At 40.7% G+C, this 18,652-nt stretch overlaps 1 protein-coding gene across 1 annotated transcript in view; it reads right to left on the bottom strand.

The window, feature by feature from the left end:
- dpp10 (dipeptidyl peptidase like 10) overlaps positions 1-18,652 on the bottom strand; it is a 763,552-nt gene that overhangs the window by 54,635 nt on the left and 690,265 nt on the right. The window contains exons 14-16 of the mRNA XM_080199302.1: positions 5,857-5,948; positions 4,294-4,341; positions 2,127-2,248 (exon numbers count right to left, since the gene is read on the bottom strand). Coding sequence (XP_080055428.1) covers positions 2,127-2,248; positions 4,294-4,341; positions 5,857-5,948 — 262 coding nt within the window. The remainder of the gene's footprint in view (positions 1-2,126; positions 2,249-4,293; positions 4,342-5,856; positions 5,949-18,652) is intronic.

The raw sequence follows: 18,652 nt of genomic DNA on the forward strand, positions 1-18,652 counted from the left end.
CTCTTCGTCACACCTAAAACACTTGTACCCAGGAACATTCAGCTGCCAGTCCTGCCCTTCCCTTAACCACGTCTCTGTTACAGCCACCACATCTAACTGCCTCACACACATCAAGGCCCTAAGCTCATCCGTTTTCCCTGTCACACTCCTAGCATTGAAACAGACACAGTTCAACCCACAAGTGGAGTTTGCACATTCTGCCCGTGTCTGCATGGGTTTCCTCCCACACTTCAAAGATATGCAGATTAGATTGATTTGGCCATGCTAAATTGCCCCTTAGTGTCGGGGGACTCGCTAGGGTAAATGCATGAGGTTACGGGGATAGGGCCTGGGTGGAATTATGATTGGTACAGACTCGATGGGCCAAGTGGCCTCCTTTTGCACTGTCGGATGCTATGCTATATCAGGATGTCACTGATGGACACTGAAATAATCAATTCTAAGGTAAAGATGGTTAACATATTGACATGCTGCAATTTCTAGCCATATATTTTAATAAATTGCAAGGTTTACATGCAAGCTGTAAAATCACAAAATATTTGAATCTGTATATAGCAAGGCTTCTGAAACATCCCAGTCAAGGCACTGTTTTAACCTCTCCAGGGCATTAATGTATCTCCAAAGAAACATTCTTATTATGTTGAAGGGTTTGATTGTCTTTGGACAATAAGTGCAAACGTACCAAAATAAATTAATAAAAATCTTATCATCCTCTATACGTATACTTTGTAATTTAAATAGTTATCTCATTGAACAAATACTTACGTTTTACCTTTTTGTTGTTTTTACTGGGAGAAGTGATGCTACTTCTTTTGCTTACACATTCATTTAATATTAGAAGTATTGCTTGAACACTATGGTGGCACAGTGGTTAGCACTGCTGCCTGATAGTGACAGGGGCCCCTGTTTGATTTCTGGCTTGGGTCACTGTCTGTGTGGAGTTTACACATTCTCCCAATGCCTGGGTTTATTCCAGTTTCTTCCCACATTCTGAAAGGCATGCTGGTTAGGTGCATTGGCTGTACTAAATTCTCCCTCAGTGTACCCAAAAAAGTGCCAGAGTGTGGTGACTGGACAATTTTCACAATAACTTCACTGCAGTGTTAATGTATGCCGACTTGTGACTAATAAATAAACAAACAAAATAAATAAATTTAAACAAAACCACATGAACAAATAATGATACTCTAGCCATAACAAAAGAAGAAATAGCAATTTTTTGGGAAGAAGTTGCCCAAAGCATTGAAACGCAATCCACGCCATGAAGTATCAGTCAGACTGCGACTTTTACACTATCTCATATGATGACACTCTTAACCTGAAACTTATCTTCTTTCATCAATTGATATATTGGTCATCATATTCAATTATCTGAATGAAAACACCAGCCAGCCACTGATACCTTAGACTGAAGTGAGATAGAGCATTAAATAGAGTACTGCACTGAAATGGTAATTCTTGCAGTAAACATGACCAGAATAAATGCAGGAACACAAGCAGACAAGCCAGTAGGTCTTTCCAAATTTTAACATGAATGAATATCAGAACTTTATAAAAATGTAATGATATACATGTTATATATCCTTGCGCAATATTACAACTGAACTTAGTATAGAGAATTGTTTAGGTTTCATAGTCATGCTCCACAAGAACACTTCTGAGAGTTAATTGTGTTTTTTGCCCTTCACATTTGCATTTGTAGCCATAATTAGATACTTACCATCATCTCTGATTTACCAATGTAAAACAAATCAGAGAAGTACACAGCCCTTGTAGCTTAGCCCCACACCAAAGATCAGTCGGGTGCCATGAAATGATGACAGACTTCTCAGGTTTAGTCCCAACCTTGAAAAAGCAAACCTTAGGGGCACAGGCAGAATGATCGGTGTCTGTGTGGAATTGCTAATCGCATCAACAGCGAGTGGACAATTGGCAACAATTTAATAGATGCATGAATAAACGTTAAATCAATACACGTGAGACCTTACATTTGATCTGCAGCAAGTAGACTTGCCCTGGATAAACCGCAACTGGCTTTCCCTACTTACAGCAGCAGAATGTTTTAATTATGGACAAACAGCTAATCAATTGTATTTATGGTATCTCTCAAGTGATTCAGAGCCTACCTTCACAGTGCAGTATGAAGTGTTTGTTACTGGGGCTGAAGTGGGCACTGAAATAAGTGCAGTTCTCTCGATGGAAAGTACAGGAGAGACACTGGCGGTGAAATGATCCTGCAGTGTGTACACTGTTAAACAGAACAAGCATAAGGAAGCAGGTCAGAACACTGAACAGGGAATTTTCTACCACAATGTGTTGCTATATGCCAACGCAATTAAAATGCATGTATTGCCCAAAGACTAAAGCCAAGACTGTCAATGCTAGAAATCTGAAATAACAACAGAAGCTACTGAAAATGCTCAAAGTCAGGAGGCATCAGAGGAGGGAGAGTTAAAGTTTCAGATCAATAACTTTTCACTGGAACAAAGAGGTGTTACAGGTCAACAGTTTATAAGGAGGTGCAAAGTTAAAAGAAAAAGAAGGGACAGGGAGAATGGTCTGTGATTAGGTAGAGGACAGGAGGTGATTAAATGACATGAGTGATAACAGTGTAACAAAAGGAGACAAATTAGAGAAGTATGCATTGAAATAACTTGTTAATGGCTATAGGCCAGGAATATTTGGTTCAAACGGTCTGGGAATGTGGTGGGGGAGAAAACGCTGGTGACTATTCAGCGTGAAGTCCACTCTGCTCCTGCCTGCAATGCACTGTTTGGATATCACTTTGTTTTTTTCTGGCTCTACTCCTCCATGTAAACTATCGATCCATAACAGCCCCATTTTTTTCTACCCTAACTTTAAGGAAACTCATTTCTGAACCGGTGGCTTTAATAACTCAGGAAAAAACTAAGACTCCAATAGACTGTAAAGGATAAATTGTAAATATCTGCTTTTTTTCATTTCAACTTCAAATTTGTGCTACACAACTGATAGCAATTTAAAAGAATTACCCAACTCCATTCCTGCTGTGTTGGAGATAGACATCTACTTATCTCTGATGTGGAGTTTTACAGTTACTGAGTTGTTGTGTTACCCAGCTCTTGGTCACAGCTGGAGTTCTGACAACAAACTTTGTGCTTCATTACTTGTGGGTGAAGTAAGTGGCAGCTTAATCTCCAGTTGATCTGACCTTTTATGTAAACCAAATTTTCACTCACAAGGCAAACTCCTAGTCAAATTCCTGCATTGGATTTTAAAAAACAAACTTGCAGTCCACAAATACAATTTTGCATCACACCACAGGATGCAACATTTTATTCAAGATATAAAATATTTGCTAAAATAGTATTAATTTATTTGATATTATTCATAGAAATATACAACACAATGCTATATTTTTCGTCTGGTTAATTTGTAACAAGCCCATGCAGAAAGGCATCTCTTCTCCCCAAATCAAAAGTCTCTTGGATATTGCAAATATTTTAATGCATTTGTAAGGTGAGGCTTTAGGTCAGTTGTTAATTAATCCAACTTTGCAACAATTCACTCAATACAGATTGCAGATGCTATTTTTATCTTGGGTCTGGCTGTTTGGCAAATATCACCAATGAGAAAGAACAATACATTTTCCTATCAAAATTACTTTTCAGTCTTTCATGCTAATTGTGAAAGAAAAATAATTAACTTAGAAAGATAGAATCCTACAGTGCAGAAGGACGCCATTCGGCTGCACCGACCACGATCCCACCCAGATCCTAGCCTCATGACCCCATGTATTTACACTAGCTAGTCCCCCTTACACTAAGTGGCAATTTAGCATGGCCAATCCACCTAACTCTCACATCTTTGGGGTGTGGGAGGAAACCGGACCACCCAGAGGAAACCCACACAGACACAGGGAGAGCGTGCAAACTCCACATAGACAGTGACCCAAGCCAGGAATTGAACCCAGGTCCCTGGCACTGTGAGGCAGCAGTGCTACGGTGCCACCCAGTTCTATTGGTGTTCTTGATGTTCACATTAACATGCAGTAAAATGCCATGGTCTTAATTCTGGTCAGTATTGCACAGATCATGTATCACAATAGCATGTCCTACTATAAGCATAAATGAAGCAAATCAGATAAGGACAACTGCACATTGATTAGAATTGAAGCCCAGGCAGAATTTGTATTTCATTGGAAAATTCAGTGAGTGTGATGCCTTTGTTCCAGTTAAAATTAATATCCCTTCATACCCAGTTAATCACAATTCTTATTTTTAAACACATATGTTTTAACCTGCTTCTGCTTACCTGTACAAGTGTCTTCCTCTTGGTGAATCTTCTGTACTCAAAAAATATCTAATAAATGAGATTACATTGGCAAACCATTAGGTGACATTCTCATATGAAATTATGTTAATGAACCTAAATTGTGAAGTTGTTATTTATAGAGAATAATGTAATAATATTTTGTGATAAAAAATTGCCTGTGGTCAGGCAAGTTAAAATTATTTTAATGAATATGTATTACTACAATACATATTTTTTCAAGTTATTTCATGGGAATTGGGCTTTGCTGGCTAGGCATTTACTGTCCACTCTTAACTGCCCTTGAAAGGGTGGTAGTGAGCTGACTTCTTGAGCTGCTGTGGTCCATGTGGTGTAGGTACACCCACAATGCTGTTAGGAAAGAGTGCCAGGATCTTGACCCAGCGACAGTGAAGGAACAGGGATAAAGTTCCAAGTCAGGATGATGTGTGACTTGAAGAGGAGCCTGTAAGTGATAGTGTTCTCATGCATCTTGTGCCCTTGTCCACAAGGTGGTAGTGATTGTGGGCTTGGAAGGTGATTATTTTAAGTCTGATAAAGTAGGAACATGAATTTATATTGTGGTTTCCATGACCTCACATCCCAAATCACAACAAATTAATTACTTTTGAAATGTGGTCACATTTGTGACAATGAGTATGGCAAGATCCCATAAGTAATAATATTTCAAGCAGGCTGCTGGGTGGACAACCTCAATCCCACGCTTTCTTCCTTTACTCTTGAAACATAAGCGCCCAGTCATAGCTTACTCAAAGGTGAGATCAGGTGTTCAGCACAATGGAGGATTTGAACTTGTGTCACTGCAGCTGGGCAGCCAGTCAGTTTTTTGCTATCTGTCTAGTGTCCACAGGTTTCAGTCCCCAGTGCAGTCGCCATCTTGATGAATTTTGGATTGATTAGTCGGTAGTTACATTTTTTTGCAATCAGAAGAGATGAGGCAAAACAGCATCACATTGAACACAATTTCCAGTGCAGCTTCTTGTGAACCTATCGTGTAATAGCAGTGAGGGAGATGAAGAAGCAATGTAGACAACTACAATATCCATTGACACTGTATTGAATTTCACCTAGCTGGTATTCAGTCTCCTTAATCAATCCCAACCTTGCTTGAAAATCCTACAAGCAAGTTTGGGATTGACTAAAGGGACTGAATACCCAGCTAGGTACCATTTTAACAGTCTTTGTGGGGGGGGTGTCTTATTCCTAACCACTTTGTTCAGAACTGAAGCAAAGAACGGATTCTCTATTGCTATAGGTAAGACTGTGATATTAAAATGTATTTCAAAATAATTATTTTCTATGAATCCAGGCTAAACATTTATAATTATTAATTAGAATTTAAACAATAGTGACCACATGACTATTCAATAGAAAGAAAATCTCAGTACTTATTTCTGAATATTGTATAAAAAACAGACACAGGACAATATAACTTTATTCTGAGTTAATAAAATTAAGGTAATAGAATTGACACATTGGTAACTGTGTTATTATAACTGGTGTCATCATTCAAAGAGATAGCTTGACAGTGTAGAATTGACTCACATCTTCTGATGGACTTCATCATATCCAAGGATTTTGGTGACTTCCCAATTTCCTGATGTTAGGTGACGCACACTGCTCAGTTCACTTTTAGGCTGCAAATTTCAAATGGAGACATTAATAATCCAAAGGCCATGATTATGGGTCCAAAACCACAAATACATCAGTATAGCAGTCTAATCTCTGCTATCTTAGATGCTGTAGAATTGAAAGTAACACAGGCTTTAATTGTGAAATCATTTATCAAATTAGATGACTGCTTTACAATATTCTGTCTTCTAATCATGATGAGTATAACATAAATACTTTTGCTCCTTTTGTTTTATATTTCTGCTTATTAACTGAGTTGCCACCTTTGTGAGAGAATTTGTTCCCCCTTTGAACCTCAATGGCATTAATGTATCAAGTTCAAGTCCATAATATCATTTTTCAAAGCCATCTCGGTCTTTTGGTCAGGATAAAGTGTTAGATCAAGCCTGAGAGCGGGTGTAATGCCTTATCTTGTCAGCTTGGATCTTGTTTGATCAAGTCCAAGATAGGATGTATATCCTTATCATGTCAGTTCGGATCCGGTTTGTCCCTCATGTGGGAACTCTGGTTGGATTTGATTGGCTTTTTTGATTAGGTACAAAGTACCAAAAGGAAAAAAAAAATCATATATAGGAGTAGAGCAGCTCTATATAATTCAGCACAATGGAAAACAAAAAGCAAGAATTTGGCCATTCGGCTCACTGAATCTGCTCCACCATTCGATGATAGCTGATATGTTTCTTAATCCCGTTCTCCTGCCTTTTCCCTGTAACCATTGATCCCCTTCCCAATCGAGAACTGCCACATAGAACATAGAACACGACAGCACAAACAGGCCCTTCGGCCCACGAGTTGCGCCGATCACATCAATACCTACCAATCCATAGACCTATCTATAACCCCCAATCCCATTAAATCCCATATACTCATCCAGAAGTCTTTTAAAAGACCCCAGCGAGTTCGCCTCCACCACCACTGACAGCAGCCGATTCCATTCACTCACCACCCTCTGAGTGAAAAACTTACCCCTAACATCACTTCTGTACTTGCCTCCCCGCACCTTAAATCTGTGTCCTCTTGTAGCGACCATTTCAACCCGGGGAAATAGCCTCTGAGAATCCACCCTATCTATTCCTCTCACATACCACAAGACAAGAACTTCTTTCCAATATGCTGATCATGTGTCTAAACTTCAGATTTAAACTCTTGTACCATACTACAGGAGTATGAAATTTCTGCATGGTAAAATGTTAATGGTTATGTTAATGAGATAATGCCGTCGAATATGTAAGCATGGCGTCAAGATTTAGATGACCAAGAGGCTCAAAAACAGCAAGAGGCAGAACCGTCAGTGCTCTGAAAACCACATACTCATCAAGTACTATATCCTGACTATCTCAAGTCTCTCATAAAATAAGCGAAACCTCATCAACACATGGTAACACACCAAAACATGGTGACAGATCAAAACATTTTCCACTTCTTATTTTGCTTGAAAAGTATATCTAAACAATATTGCCACTTGTGTTTCATTTGGAGGTAAATTTATGACATAAACCCAAGTTTGCCAAAGCTTTCAATCAAGCTTTGTCAGACATAATTGTACAAACTTTCATTCCATCAAGGCTGTGTTCAAGTTCAGTTTTGGGAAGAAGTGAAGATGATGTAGCTGCAACAGGTTCTAAGGACTTGAAATGACTTCTGTTAATATGCATGTACATGTATTAAACTTACATATCCACACGCGCGCATCCAGCTGGCTGAATGTAACACTTCCCGATGATGAATTTCATGGCAGAGGTTCACATTCAATCCAATGGGTGGCCTGCCTACTGCCTACCCACCAATTATACCAACAGTGGGAGTGAGGTCAGGTTGCTCACCTCTCAGTGGGCCAACTGAGCCCCTTAAGTGGCCAACTAATGGTACCTTAAGAATCTCAGCACACCATTGCAACAATTAGTTAGTTGCAGGAGAGGCCCACATCAAGTGGTCAGCCCAGCAGGTTTCGCTGAGGTGGTGCGTTCCCTCCATTACCGGCCTCCTGGAACCATCAGAAGACCTCCTGCTCCCCCTGCCCAACCCAAGTTACCCTCCTCCCAAGGTCTTTCAAAGCCCAGCTACCATCCATCTTACAACCATTTTTACTGATCCCCACCCACTTGCAAAGTACCACTCTATCACAGGTCACCTCCTCATTGCAAACTGCAGTACCAGCAGTGGCCAGCACTCCCATTGGTGCTGCCTTAATCAAGAGCTGCTAGCCTCCAATGGACTGTCAGCTATTTGTGGAACTCCTGTACCTGAGGGATAGAAATCCAGCTTCCAGCCTATTCACAGCCTTAACTGACTAGGTGGGCAGCTGTTCCTCCTCCCTGAACTTTTAGAAAGAGGTTGAGATTTTCCAGCATTTTCTCTTTTGGTTTCAGAAAGAGGGGTGGGGACCATGTCTCCCCATTTAATTCAGCACAATGAAAAAGGAAAATCAAGAAACATATAAGACAGATGGTTGATTCACTAGGGTAAATTATTTACCCAGTGATAAAAGTTTAAATTACTTCACTCACACACAATAAATGCACTGATGATTTTTTGTATTCACTACCTGAATGACAATTTGACAGAGCGAATTGCAGCTTTGTCCAGCAATCCTTTATTTCTTTCGATTGGCTCTGGGGCTTCAGCAGCTGTTGTCTTCTTTATCCAAACAGATGCTTCCTCTTTTTTCCCTCCCAAAACAAAGCAGCTTACCAGCTAACAAACACAGTTTTCCAATGCTATAAACCACCACGTGACTGTTTTGTAAACATCCCCCAGGATCAAGAGGCTTCCAGCGTCTTTCAAGTTGCTTAATTAAATTTTCTGGCAAAGCGTGTTTTCTTTTCAGGAATAGCAAAAACTAGAGACCTTGTATTACTCCTTTAAGGTTTAGTGCCTTCTTTTAAAAAAGCACAAATTCTTCCAGAATGTTCTTTATCCTAGAAGATGAACCACTTTCTGCGATTGAAGCATTTTTGACAAAGAAACATAGAAATTAGAAGCAAGAGTAGCCCATTTGGCCCTTTTAAGCCTGGTCTGCCGTTCATTATTATCATGGCTGACTACAAAATGACACCCTGGCCAACTGGCGCACATTCGAAGATGCTAAAAACCAGGGAGGAAATTTTCAGGGTATTGACTTCAGACGTGAAAGATGTCAATTTGCTTCCAAAATGGTGTCACCTGGTATGAGCTACTCTGAACCACATTTTGAGGAGGAGAGTCATGCAATTGTAACAAGAATCCATTGGAAGTAGGCAGAGTGAGCAGATTATGATGTTATTCAGCTTGGTTCTAACATCTGTGCTGCCATTTTGATTTGATTTATTATTGTGACATGTATTGGTATGCGGTGAAAAGTATTGTTCCTTGCGTGCTATACAGACAAAGCGTACCATTCATAGAGAAAGAAACGAGAGAGTGCAGAGTGCAGTGTTATGGTCAGAGCTAGGGTGTAGAGAAAGATCAACTTAATTCAAAAGCTTGATGGCAGCAGGGAAGAAGCTGTTCTTGAGTTGTTTTGTATGTGACCTCAGATTTTTGTATCATTTTCCCGATGGGAGAAAATAAGAATGTGTGTCCTTAATTATACTGGCTGCTTTTTTGAGGCAGTGGGAAGTGTAGGCAGAGTCGATGGATGCGAGATTTGAGTAATGGACTGGGCTTCGTTCATGACCCTTTTTAGTTTCTTGCTTTTGGAATTCTGATCAATAAGAGAGTTAAGGGTTATGGGGAGAAAGCGGATAACTGATCCACTTCAGATCAGCCATGATTTTATTGAATGGCGGGGCAGGCTCAAGGAGCTAGATGGCCTACTCCTGATCCTATTTCTTATGTTCTTATGAGTTCAATGCCCTCTTTTAAACTTACACAGCTGGATATGTGTTCAGGAACAAAAAAGAACCAATACAATTCCCATGGGGAAGCTATAAACCAAAATAACTAAATTTATTGAATGATCAGCAAATGAAGAAATTATCAACAAGATTCCAAATTTGTAGCTTTTACTTGAACATGAATCCAAACCAGTACAAATTATACATAAATTAATAGCAGATGATAAAAAGGTAAACTTCACGTTAAATAGTCGATTTAAAGGCATATCTTACATAACCACAAATACCTGTATCATTCTGTTGTGATAAAATTGACCACACTCGAGTCTAAGGACTCAGGAAAGCATAAAATGTATTTCAAGCATATGCCAGGGAGAAGGCACCTTGGTCACTCAAGCAACCTCTGTCAATGCTACAAGTGTTACAACATATAATTATCTTCTGATTTATTGGGGCAAATTTTCCCATCCTGCCTGCCATGGGAATTCTAGCAGGTAAGGGGTGGACCATGGAAAGGTCTGTTGACCTCAGGTGGGATTTTTCTGGTGTCAGAGGGAACGTGGCCGTAAAATCCCGCCCATCTTTATAATGCTTCTTGACAGTCATTCATTTCTTAACTAACAATACTATTCAATGATCTCAACCCTCTGCCTTGGATATGACCTTTGATTTCCCCTTTATCCCCTTCTTCTGTATTACAATGAAAAGCTTGTTTATACAGGCTGTTAAGCCAATAATTGCTCATTACTAAGCCAGCATCCCTATAGCCACCTATGGTCAAGTATCCCATCGTGCCTAGGAAAGGAACCTAAGGAAACTTCTTAACTGCAGCACTTAGATTAGTAAAAACTAGTAAAGAATTACAATATTTACATGAATACTATAAGCCCCCGATTCCTAATTCAGACTAAATTGGCATCATGTGCAATCACACAATTTCTAACTCAGTTCTAGTACATCAGATCTCTCATTTTCCCACACTTGAGTTGTCTGTGTTAGATGTCTTTGCTTCACTAAGAAGGCTCTCAATTCCACTGGCCCCTTGCTGCTGCCAGATTGCAGGCTCATAAGGATGGCATTGCCTGTGGCTGTGAATTTGGACTCCTTTTAGGCTAAAACAGGTGATATTTACAAGATCTCCCAGTTTGCTGCTGATTTTTGCATTAGGTAGGTCAGTGAGACATTGAAGTCCAAAGGAATGTAACACATTTTATTCTCCCTAGCCAGAGAGAAGCAGGCAGACTGAGTAAAGACAGCATGGTGGCACAGCGGTTAGCTCTGCTGCATCTCAGCCCTAGTGATCCGGGTTCAGTGCAGACTTGGTGAGCTAAATGATTTCCTTCTGCACTGTATGTATGCTATGGTTCTACGAGGCCTTGTGAGAATTACAGAAGTCCCCTTTGGCATTGTGCCATTGACTGCTTGTACATCTCACCTGATGTATGTCAACTCTGAGATGTACCTTGGCTGAAAGAAATTCCATTCCCTCAATGCAAGCCCAGGCTGTCACCATCATAACTGTAGACACCAGTTTTGAAATGGGCTTTCAGGGTGTTATAGCTGTATAGCAATCTGACCTCCAAGGCAGCTTCCTGGGAGAGTGTGCGCGATTCCATGATGCATATATCTGCTGTCCTCTCAGAATGGCTGCATTTATCCTCCCAATTGTCAGCCAACCTGCCCAGGATGCTGCCATCCGGGCTGAGATGTAAAGGTGGACCTTCTAGGACCAGAGCTGCACAAGATAATCCTGCAAGGCCATCTGCATTCTCAGCTTCCGGACAATACTGCAGGAGTTCATCAGGGCAGTGTCCTAGGCCCAACCATCTTCAGCCACTTCATCAATGACCGTCTTTCTATCATAAGGTCAGAGAGGCAGATGTTCACTGATTATTGCACAATGTTTAGCACCATTTGCGATCGTCTTCAGATAATGCAGCAAGGCCTGAACAACATCCAGGCTTGGGCTGACAAGTAACATTCACGGCACACAACCTGTACCAGGGAGTTTGTCATTTTTCATAAGAACATTGTTTAATGTTTCAGCATTTTTAATGACAGCAAAATTATGCAAAAATTGACACAATTTTTAATGGAATATTCATTCAAGAGTTCTTAAGTTCAAAAGATGTTGCCTGCATTATACATAAATCTGGCTATCACCTTAGGAGCTGTGTTTACATGTAACTTTTTAAATCTGAATGATTAAATAGTGTTCATACGAAAAATGACAAACTCTCTGGTATAGAATGTTTCTTGAATAATAAGCATGACTGTTGCTACCAAAATACTTGTAATGTAAATGAAGATCATGCCTACATTTGTGCACAGATAATGGTTAGAAACTTTATTGACTGACAGCTAACAGGCTGACTGACAATAATACCTTGGAGTTTGCAGTCAGTGATGAAGGGACAGTGCTTGGATCTGACCTCGAAAAAAGCTGTGGTGTGGATGTCACTTCTCACAAAGTGAATTTTATTCTGGTGTCAGTTCAAGGGGATATCCGGTATCCAGAACCAGCGATGTCAGCAAGCAGGTTAACCAGCCAATCATATGGATGAATTTTGGTAGACACCAAATAATAACCACGGACTATCTATCACTTTTAATTGTATTACACTCCTGGCATTGATTTGGAGAAATGGAGCATCGTGAGATTATTTGTGGGCTTGCAATACAGTGAGGTGCTGAGGTGACCGTCCTTAATGGAGATGCGTGTCCAAGAATGCAACTAATTCCGGAGAATAGTCCATGATGAATCTGGTAGTGGGATGGAACTTGTTGATGTCATCATGTAGTTGTTTCAGCGATTGTTCACCATGAGTCCAAAGGAAGAAAATGTCATCGACGTATCTAGTGTATAGCATTGATTGAAGGTCCTGTGCAGTGAAGAAGTCTTGTCCGAGCCTGTACATGAAGATGTTGGCATATTGAAGTGCAAATTTGGTCCCCGTGGCTGTTCCGTGTATCTGATGAAGAACTGGTTGTTGAAGGTGAGACTTCTTACTGTATTTACTCCAGTCCAACGCTAACATTTCCATATCATGGGCACCAATGTCCAATGGCACTGCCCAAGATGCAAAGTGCCCATGCCCAGGGGGCATGTTGGCATTGCTCACCAGGCAGAGGAGCAGTGCCAAGAGGGCATGGCCTATTGGGGTGGGGCCTATGTGACGGGGTCTAGGACTGATCTGTGGGGATCCTCTCTGCCATCTGCAAAGGGATCAATGGGGTCAGGAGAGAGGCCAACAATCAGGGTGGGCTGGGCTGGGGTCTGCCAGGAAGGGGTCTGCGGGGGGATGGGAGGTGGGGGGGGGTGGGAAAGGTCAGCCGGGGGAGTGTCTGCCTCCCATGGGGGATGCACTTTGCGGGGAGGGGATCAGGGTGGGCTGAGGGGGGTATATGCCTGCTGGGGGGTTGGCACTGCCGTGGCGGGGTGGGGTGGGGTGGGGACTGGGACAGTCTGGGATGGGCAGGGTTGGGGCTGGGCCCGGGAATGGTCTGGGGGTCATGATCTGTGCTTTGACGCGTTGGGGGGCAGCACCGCAGGGGGACCCAGGCTGGCCACAAGTAGGAGCTAACAGTCAGCCTTCCAGGTGGGAATAGGCCTCACCCCCTAAAATCTAATAATATTCACCCTGGTGGCCTCTGCATTGCACAGAGTGTGGGAGATTCGGTCTAAATTCCTCACAGACAGTGACTCAAGCCAGGAACGAACCCAGGTTTCTGGCACTGAGAGGCAGCAGTGTTAACCACTGTGCCATCGTGCTGCCCTAGGTGCTTAGTTAAGGGCAATTAGGTGTGGCAGCAATACCCATATCACCTCAGCTCATAAAAAAATAAAGGGACAACTGCTAAAGAAATGTCAAATGTACTCATATGCATAAACTTTATTAAATATGACTTTGTTCAAAAGAGGGACAGAAGAATAATATTTCTCAAGAAAGATTTAGCACAATCCACTGAATAAACTGTGGCCTATCTCAATTTCTTATTTTGATGAAGGAATGTTACTTTTATCAACAGGTGACAAAAGAGAAATTGAAAGCACATTGAAGCAGGGTGTAACAACAATTTTCCAACATTCAGTCTTGTCACTGATTAATTGTGGTGTTGTGGCATCTCTCAATATTGATCTTGTTGTGAAGTTGTCCTTGTATTGTGCTATTTCTGTTTTGGTAATTCTGCTAAAATTGTTATGAAGTACATCTGTCATGAATGTTTTTTAATTTACAGGTTATTCTCCAGAAAGAAATGCCCAAAATCAAAGATCAATTTGGTAACATGAATGGAAATATTAATTCCACACTGAATGAAATTTGTTTGTGATTCCTTTGCAGGCGATGCCATTGAAAGGGTCACCTCTTGAGATGGAATAAAATACTCTAGCAGGAATGTTCTGCCATAATTTACATGGCTTATCAACTGGCAGCTAAAACAAGAGTTTACTTGACAAGTTGTATATGTATCCTCTCCTGGGATTCTATAACTACAGGCTATTTATGTTAGTTCTAGTGCTTCAGCTGCTATGTTATGTTGTGAGTTTTGAGCTCCTATGCTTTTGCAATGACTGACAATGCCAATCTTCGAAGGCTGCCTTAATTGTATATTCAATAAAGGGAAATTTGGTAAGGCTGCAGATTTTTAAAGGATTTCTTTCTGCAAGAAGATAAGAAGTAGAAAATGAATGCATTTGCTGGAGACAGTGCAGCTTCTATAAAGAGTTCTTGCTCTCACTGATGCAGAAAAAACTTTTTTATATCATTTCTGGTGTTACTGGCTAGTTGCCATCTCAAGTTACCCTAAGTAAAGCTATTTTCTTACAACTGAATGCTATGTTGGCTACTTTTGTGGACAAATGAGATACAACCAATAGAAAGTGATTTGGATACTTAATAATGGAAATGCAATATAATATGGGAAAATGTAAAATTATCCATTTTGGCAGGGAGAATACAAAAATAAGCATGTTTTCTAAATGGTGAGAGATTGCAGAACACTGAGGTGCAGAGGGTTTTGGGCATCTTACTACATGAATCACAAAATGCTAGGATGTAGGTGCTGCAAGTAATTAGGAAAACTAGTAGAATTATGCCATTTATTGCAAGGAGAACTGAACAGAAAAGTAGCGAGGTTATTCTTCAGTTATACAGAGCACCTGTGAGACCACATTAGGAGTATTTTGTAAAGTATTTGTCACCTTATTTAAGGGAGGATGTAAATGCTTTGGAAGAAGTTCAGTGAAGGCTTATTAGACTAATACCTGGGCAGGTTATCTTATGAGGAAAGTTTGGACAGGCTAGTCTTGTAACTGCTGGAATTTAGACGAATAAGAGGTGGCTTAATTGAAATATATAAGATCCTGAGAAATTATGATTGGATGGATGTGGAGAGGATGTTTCCCCTTGTCTCGACCTAAAGATCACCTAGCTTGGTATAGCTCCTGTTCTTCTCAAGAATGCAAGAAACTACAAAAGGGTTGTGAACAAAGTCCAGTCCATCACCAAACCACCCTCCCATCCATTGACTCTTTCAACACTTCCCACTGCCTCGGAAAGACAGCCAGCATAAATAAGGACACCATGCACCCAGACATTCTCTCTTCCACCTTCTTTTGTCGGGAAAGAGATACAAAAGTCTGAAGTCATGTATCAACCCTGCTACCATCAGACATTTGAACGGACCTATGTTGCATTGAGTTGATCTTTCTCTACACCTAGCTGTGACTGTAACACTACATTCTGCACCCTCTCCTTTCCTTCTCTATGTATAGCATGCTTTGTCTATGTCACACGCAAGAAACAATACTTTTCATTGTAATAATACATGTGACAATAATAAATCAAACCCATTTAAAATGGAGACAAGGCAAAACCCTTTATTTCAGGAGGTCCTGAGTCTCTGGAATTTTCTTCTTGAAAAGGTGGTGAAAATATAGTTTTTGACTTTAAAGGCAGTAGTGGATAGATTCTTGATTAACAAGGAAGTGATAGGTTATCAGGAGCAGGTTGGATGCAGATTTGAGGTTACTATCAGGTCAGTCATGATCATATTAAATGGCGGAGCAGGCTCGAGTGGCTAAATAGCCTCCTATGCTCCTTGTTCCTATGTTCATAATCACACGTACATTCTTTTCATAACTATAGGCCTTCCTTTCAGATACCTGGAGATCAATAAGGTTGAGTATAGATTGAAGTTACAGGATTGCCAGAGGTTCTATGCTGTGCTAATTAACCACCTAACACCTAACAAGTGCACTCTAACATTGAGTAGCTGAATCCAGTCTCATTGATGCGCTTGGATTGATGCCCTGTAGACTCATAGTTTGGACAGCTCACCATAAGTCAAACATGGCTTCAATTATTCTATCTAGATGTTTAAACCGCTATTTTAAATTATTACATTAATATTTGTACTTTAATTTTAATGGGCCCCTGCTACACTTTGCATTACTGTGAACTCAAAAGATGAAAAATAAAGTAACTTTGTCTGATGCCAGGTAGTTTCTTCCAATCTTTTTGGAATGCTGCCATCTGGAAACAGCAAAAATGCCTTAAATCATATTGTTTCACTGGCTGCATTGCCAATATTCTGCATTGTATAAAATGGGTTAAAAGATGTCTTTTCAAGGCACTCAACCTTTCACAATATACACCATGAAAAGACAGCTGGGAAGAATAATTCAAAATAATTGACTCGCAGCAAAATGTATTTCTTGTGATCAATGCACGAAACAAACTAAAACAGAAGTTACCCTTTAGGGCAGCCTTTACATGCTCTGTTACAACTGAACACTCGTGTCATCATTTAATCTTGATTTCTCCAATGACAATGACAATATGCTCATTTCTGGAAATCTGTTACCGTAGCCGAGAGCTTTGAGTCCTCAAATCACTCTGAACTCTATGCGATAAGCAATGCCCTGTGGAGTTAAATTGCCCCAAATTGCAGACATCGGCTGGGAATTTGCAACTGCATTAATGGCCAGGCTGTCAGCGTTTGTCATTGTGAAGTGGCAAATCTAACACCAGCTCCTAACATTTGCGCATGCATTGCGAAATCCTGAAATCTTCCTACCTCTCCATAGGGCATCTTGTTGCAGTTCTCACTAATGGAATCAACGCAGAGACTGTGAAATTCTGCTCAAAAAAGGGCAGAAACATCATCCACATAACTAACCCAGGCATGTTGCTTCCAATGCAGGCAGTATGTAAGTGGACCATTTCACTTAATTTCAACAAATGACTTCCAACCTCTTAGTTTTAGCAAAGATCTGTGCAGTTTCCTCTTTAGAAATATGACTGGTTGAGTTTCTGTCTGTATCTTAACTCAGTAAGAAGCCTGACAACACTAGGTTTAAGTCCAACCAATTTATTTGATAGTAAACTCACAAGCTTTCGGGTTTTGCCCCTTCCAACAAGGGGCAAACCCTGAAAGCTTGTGAGTTAACTATTAAATAAATTGGTTGGACTTAAACTTGGTGTTGTCGGATTTCTTATTGTGTTTACCCCAATCCAACGCTGGCATCTCCACATCATGTATCTTAACTCCCACTGTTCACAGCATAAAAAGGATTTACGATTTCCAAATACAATTAATAAAAAATATTCTACTAATGTGGAGACAGTCCAATAAATTTATTTACTGTTCATAAGGAAAGAACATCAAGCTAACATGTGGATGGCTAATTTACATGATATGTATATGCAGGAAGCGCTAAAGAGGTGGTGAACTCCACTCACACCTTTGAATCCAACAAGCCCCTGGTCCTAGATGATCAAAGGCTGCCTTCTCCTTTGAAGTGTGGTGACTAACGGTGATTTAACAAGGCAAGAGGCAAGGTTGAAAAAGTGTTCCTTCATGAATAACCTCAGCCAATATTAGAATTGAACGTATGCTCTTGGTGTCACTCTGCATCACAAACCAGTCATCCAGCCAGCTGAGCTAACCGACCCAATTCAGCGTCTGATGGCCAAAGTGCCAGCTGGGCAATCTAAGTCCAGAGTTGCTTGGAGTTGTCCTCCTTGGCCATCTGCAATCTCCCCCACCAAGTCAGCAGTGTCCCACCAGCTGTGCAGCAGCCACTGACTGGGATAGCCATTGCATAAAACACAAACAAAACTGCATGGAAGTCAGGTACAAAGGGAATGCACAAGGGTGAATGGTTATATGCAATATGGAATGATTTGATTTATTATTGTCATGTGCATTAGTATGCAGTGAGAAGTATTGTTTCTTCTGCGCTATACCTACAAAGCATACTGTAAATAGAGAAGGAAAGGAGAGGTGCAGAATATAGTGTTACAGTCATAGCTAGGGTTCAGAGAAAGATCATCCAAATGTGGATTGGACTTTGTGGTGGCTTTATTTTTACACTTGGCCAAGAGGGAAGGAAAGGTATCGGACTGTTGGTGAATAGGGAATTGGGGTATCCTCCCACAGTCCAAAAGATGTGTTGATTAGGTACATCGGCTATGCTAAATTCTCAGTCTACCAAAACAGGCGCCAGAGTGTGGCGACTAGGGGATTTTCACAGTAACTTAAAACTTAGTTTCCTATGCTCAGTTGAAGGTACTGATTAGAGACAGCCTGTCCAGAAAGGGACTAAATTAGTTTTCTAATTTCTTTCTGTCTCTCCTCCTCCTCTTCCTCTCCCAGTGCAGAGTGCAGTTCAGGGACAAAATGATCCCTGCAAAAGCAGGTGTGCAGCTTCCAGAGCTGCTGGTTCAGTGAAATCTGTTAGAAGACAAGCTGCTCTTGTCAAAAAAAAAGTCCTTGGAATAAAATGGTTTTGTTGCTTTGGTTCATGTGAAGAATTCTGCTGCCCTTTATATTTACTGATGGTGACTCCATTAACTACTGTGCCCCTTACTTTTACAATATCAGCCAGT

The sequence above is a fragment of the Carcharhinus amblyrhynchos genome, chromosome 11 (genome assembly GCF_965287045.1).
Source record: "Carcharhinus amblyrhynchos chromosome 11, sCarAmb.v2.hapA, whole genome shotgun sequence".
In the NCBI taxonomy this organism is placed as follows: Eukaryota; Metazoa; Chordata; class Chondrichthyes; order Carcharhiniformes; family Carcharhinidae; genus Carcharhinus; species Carcharhinus amblyrhynchos.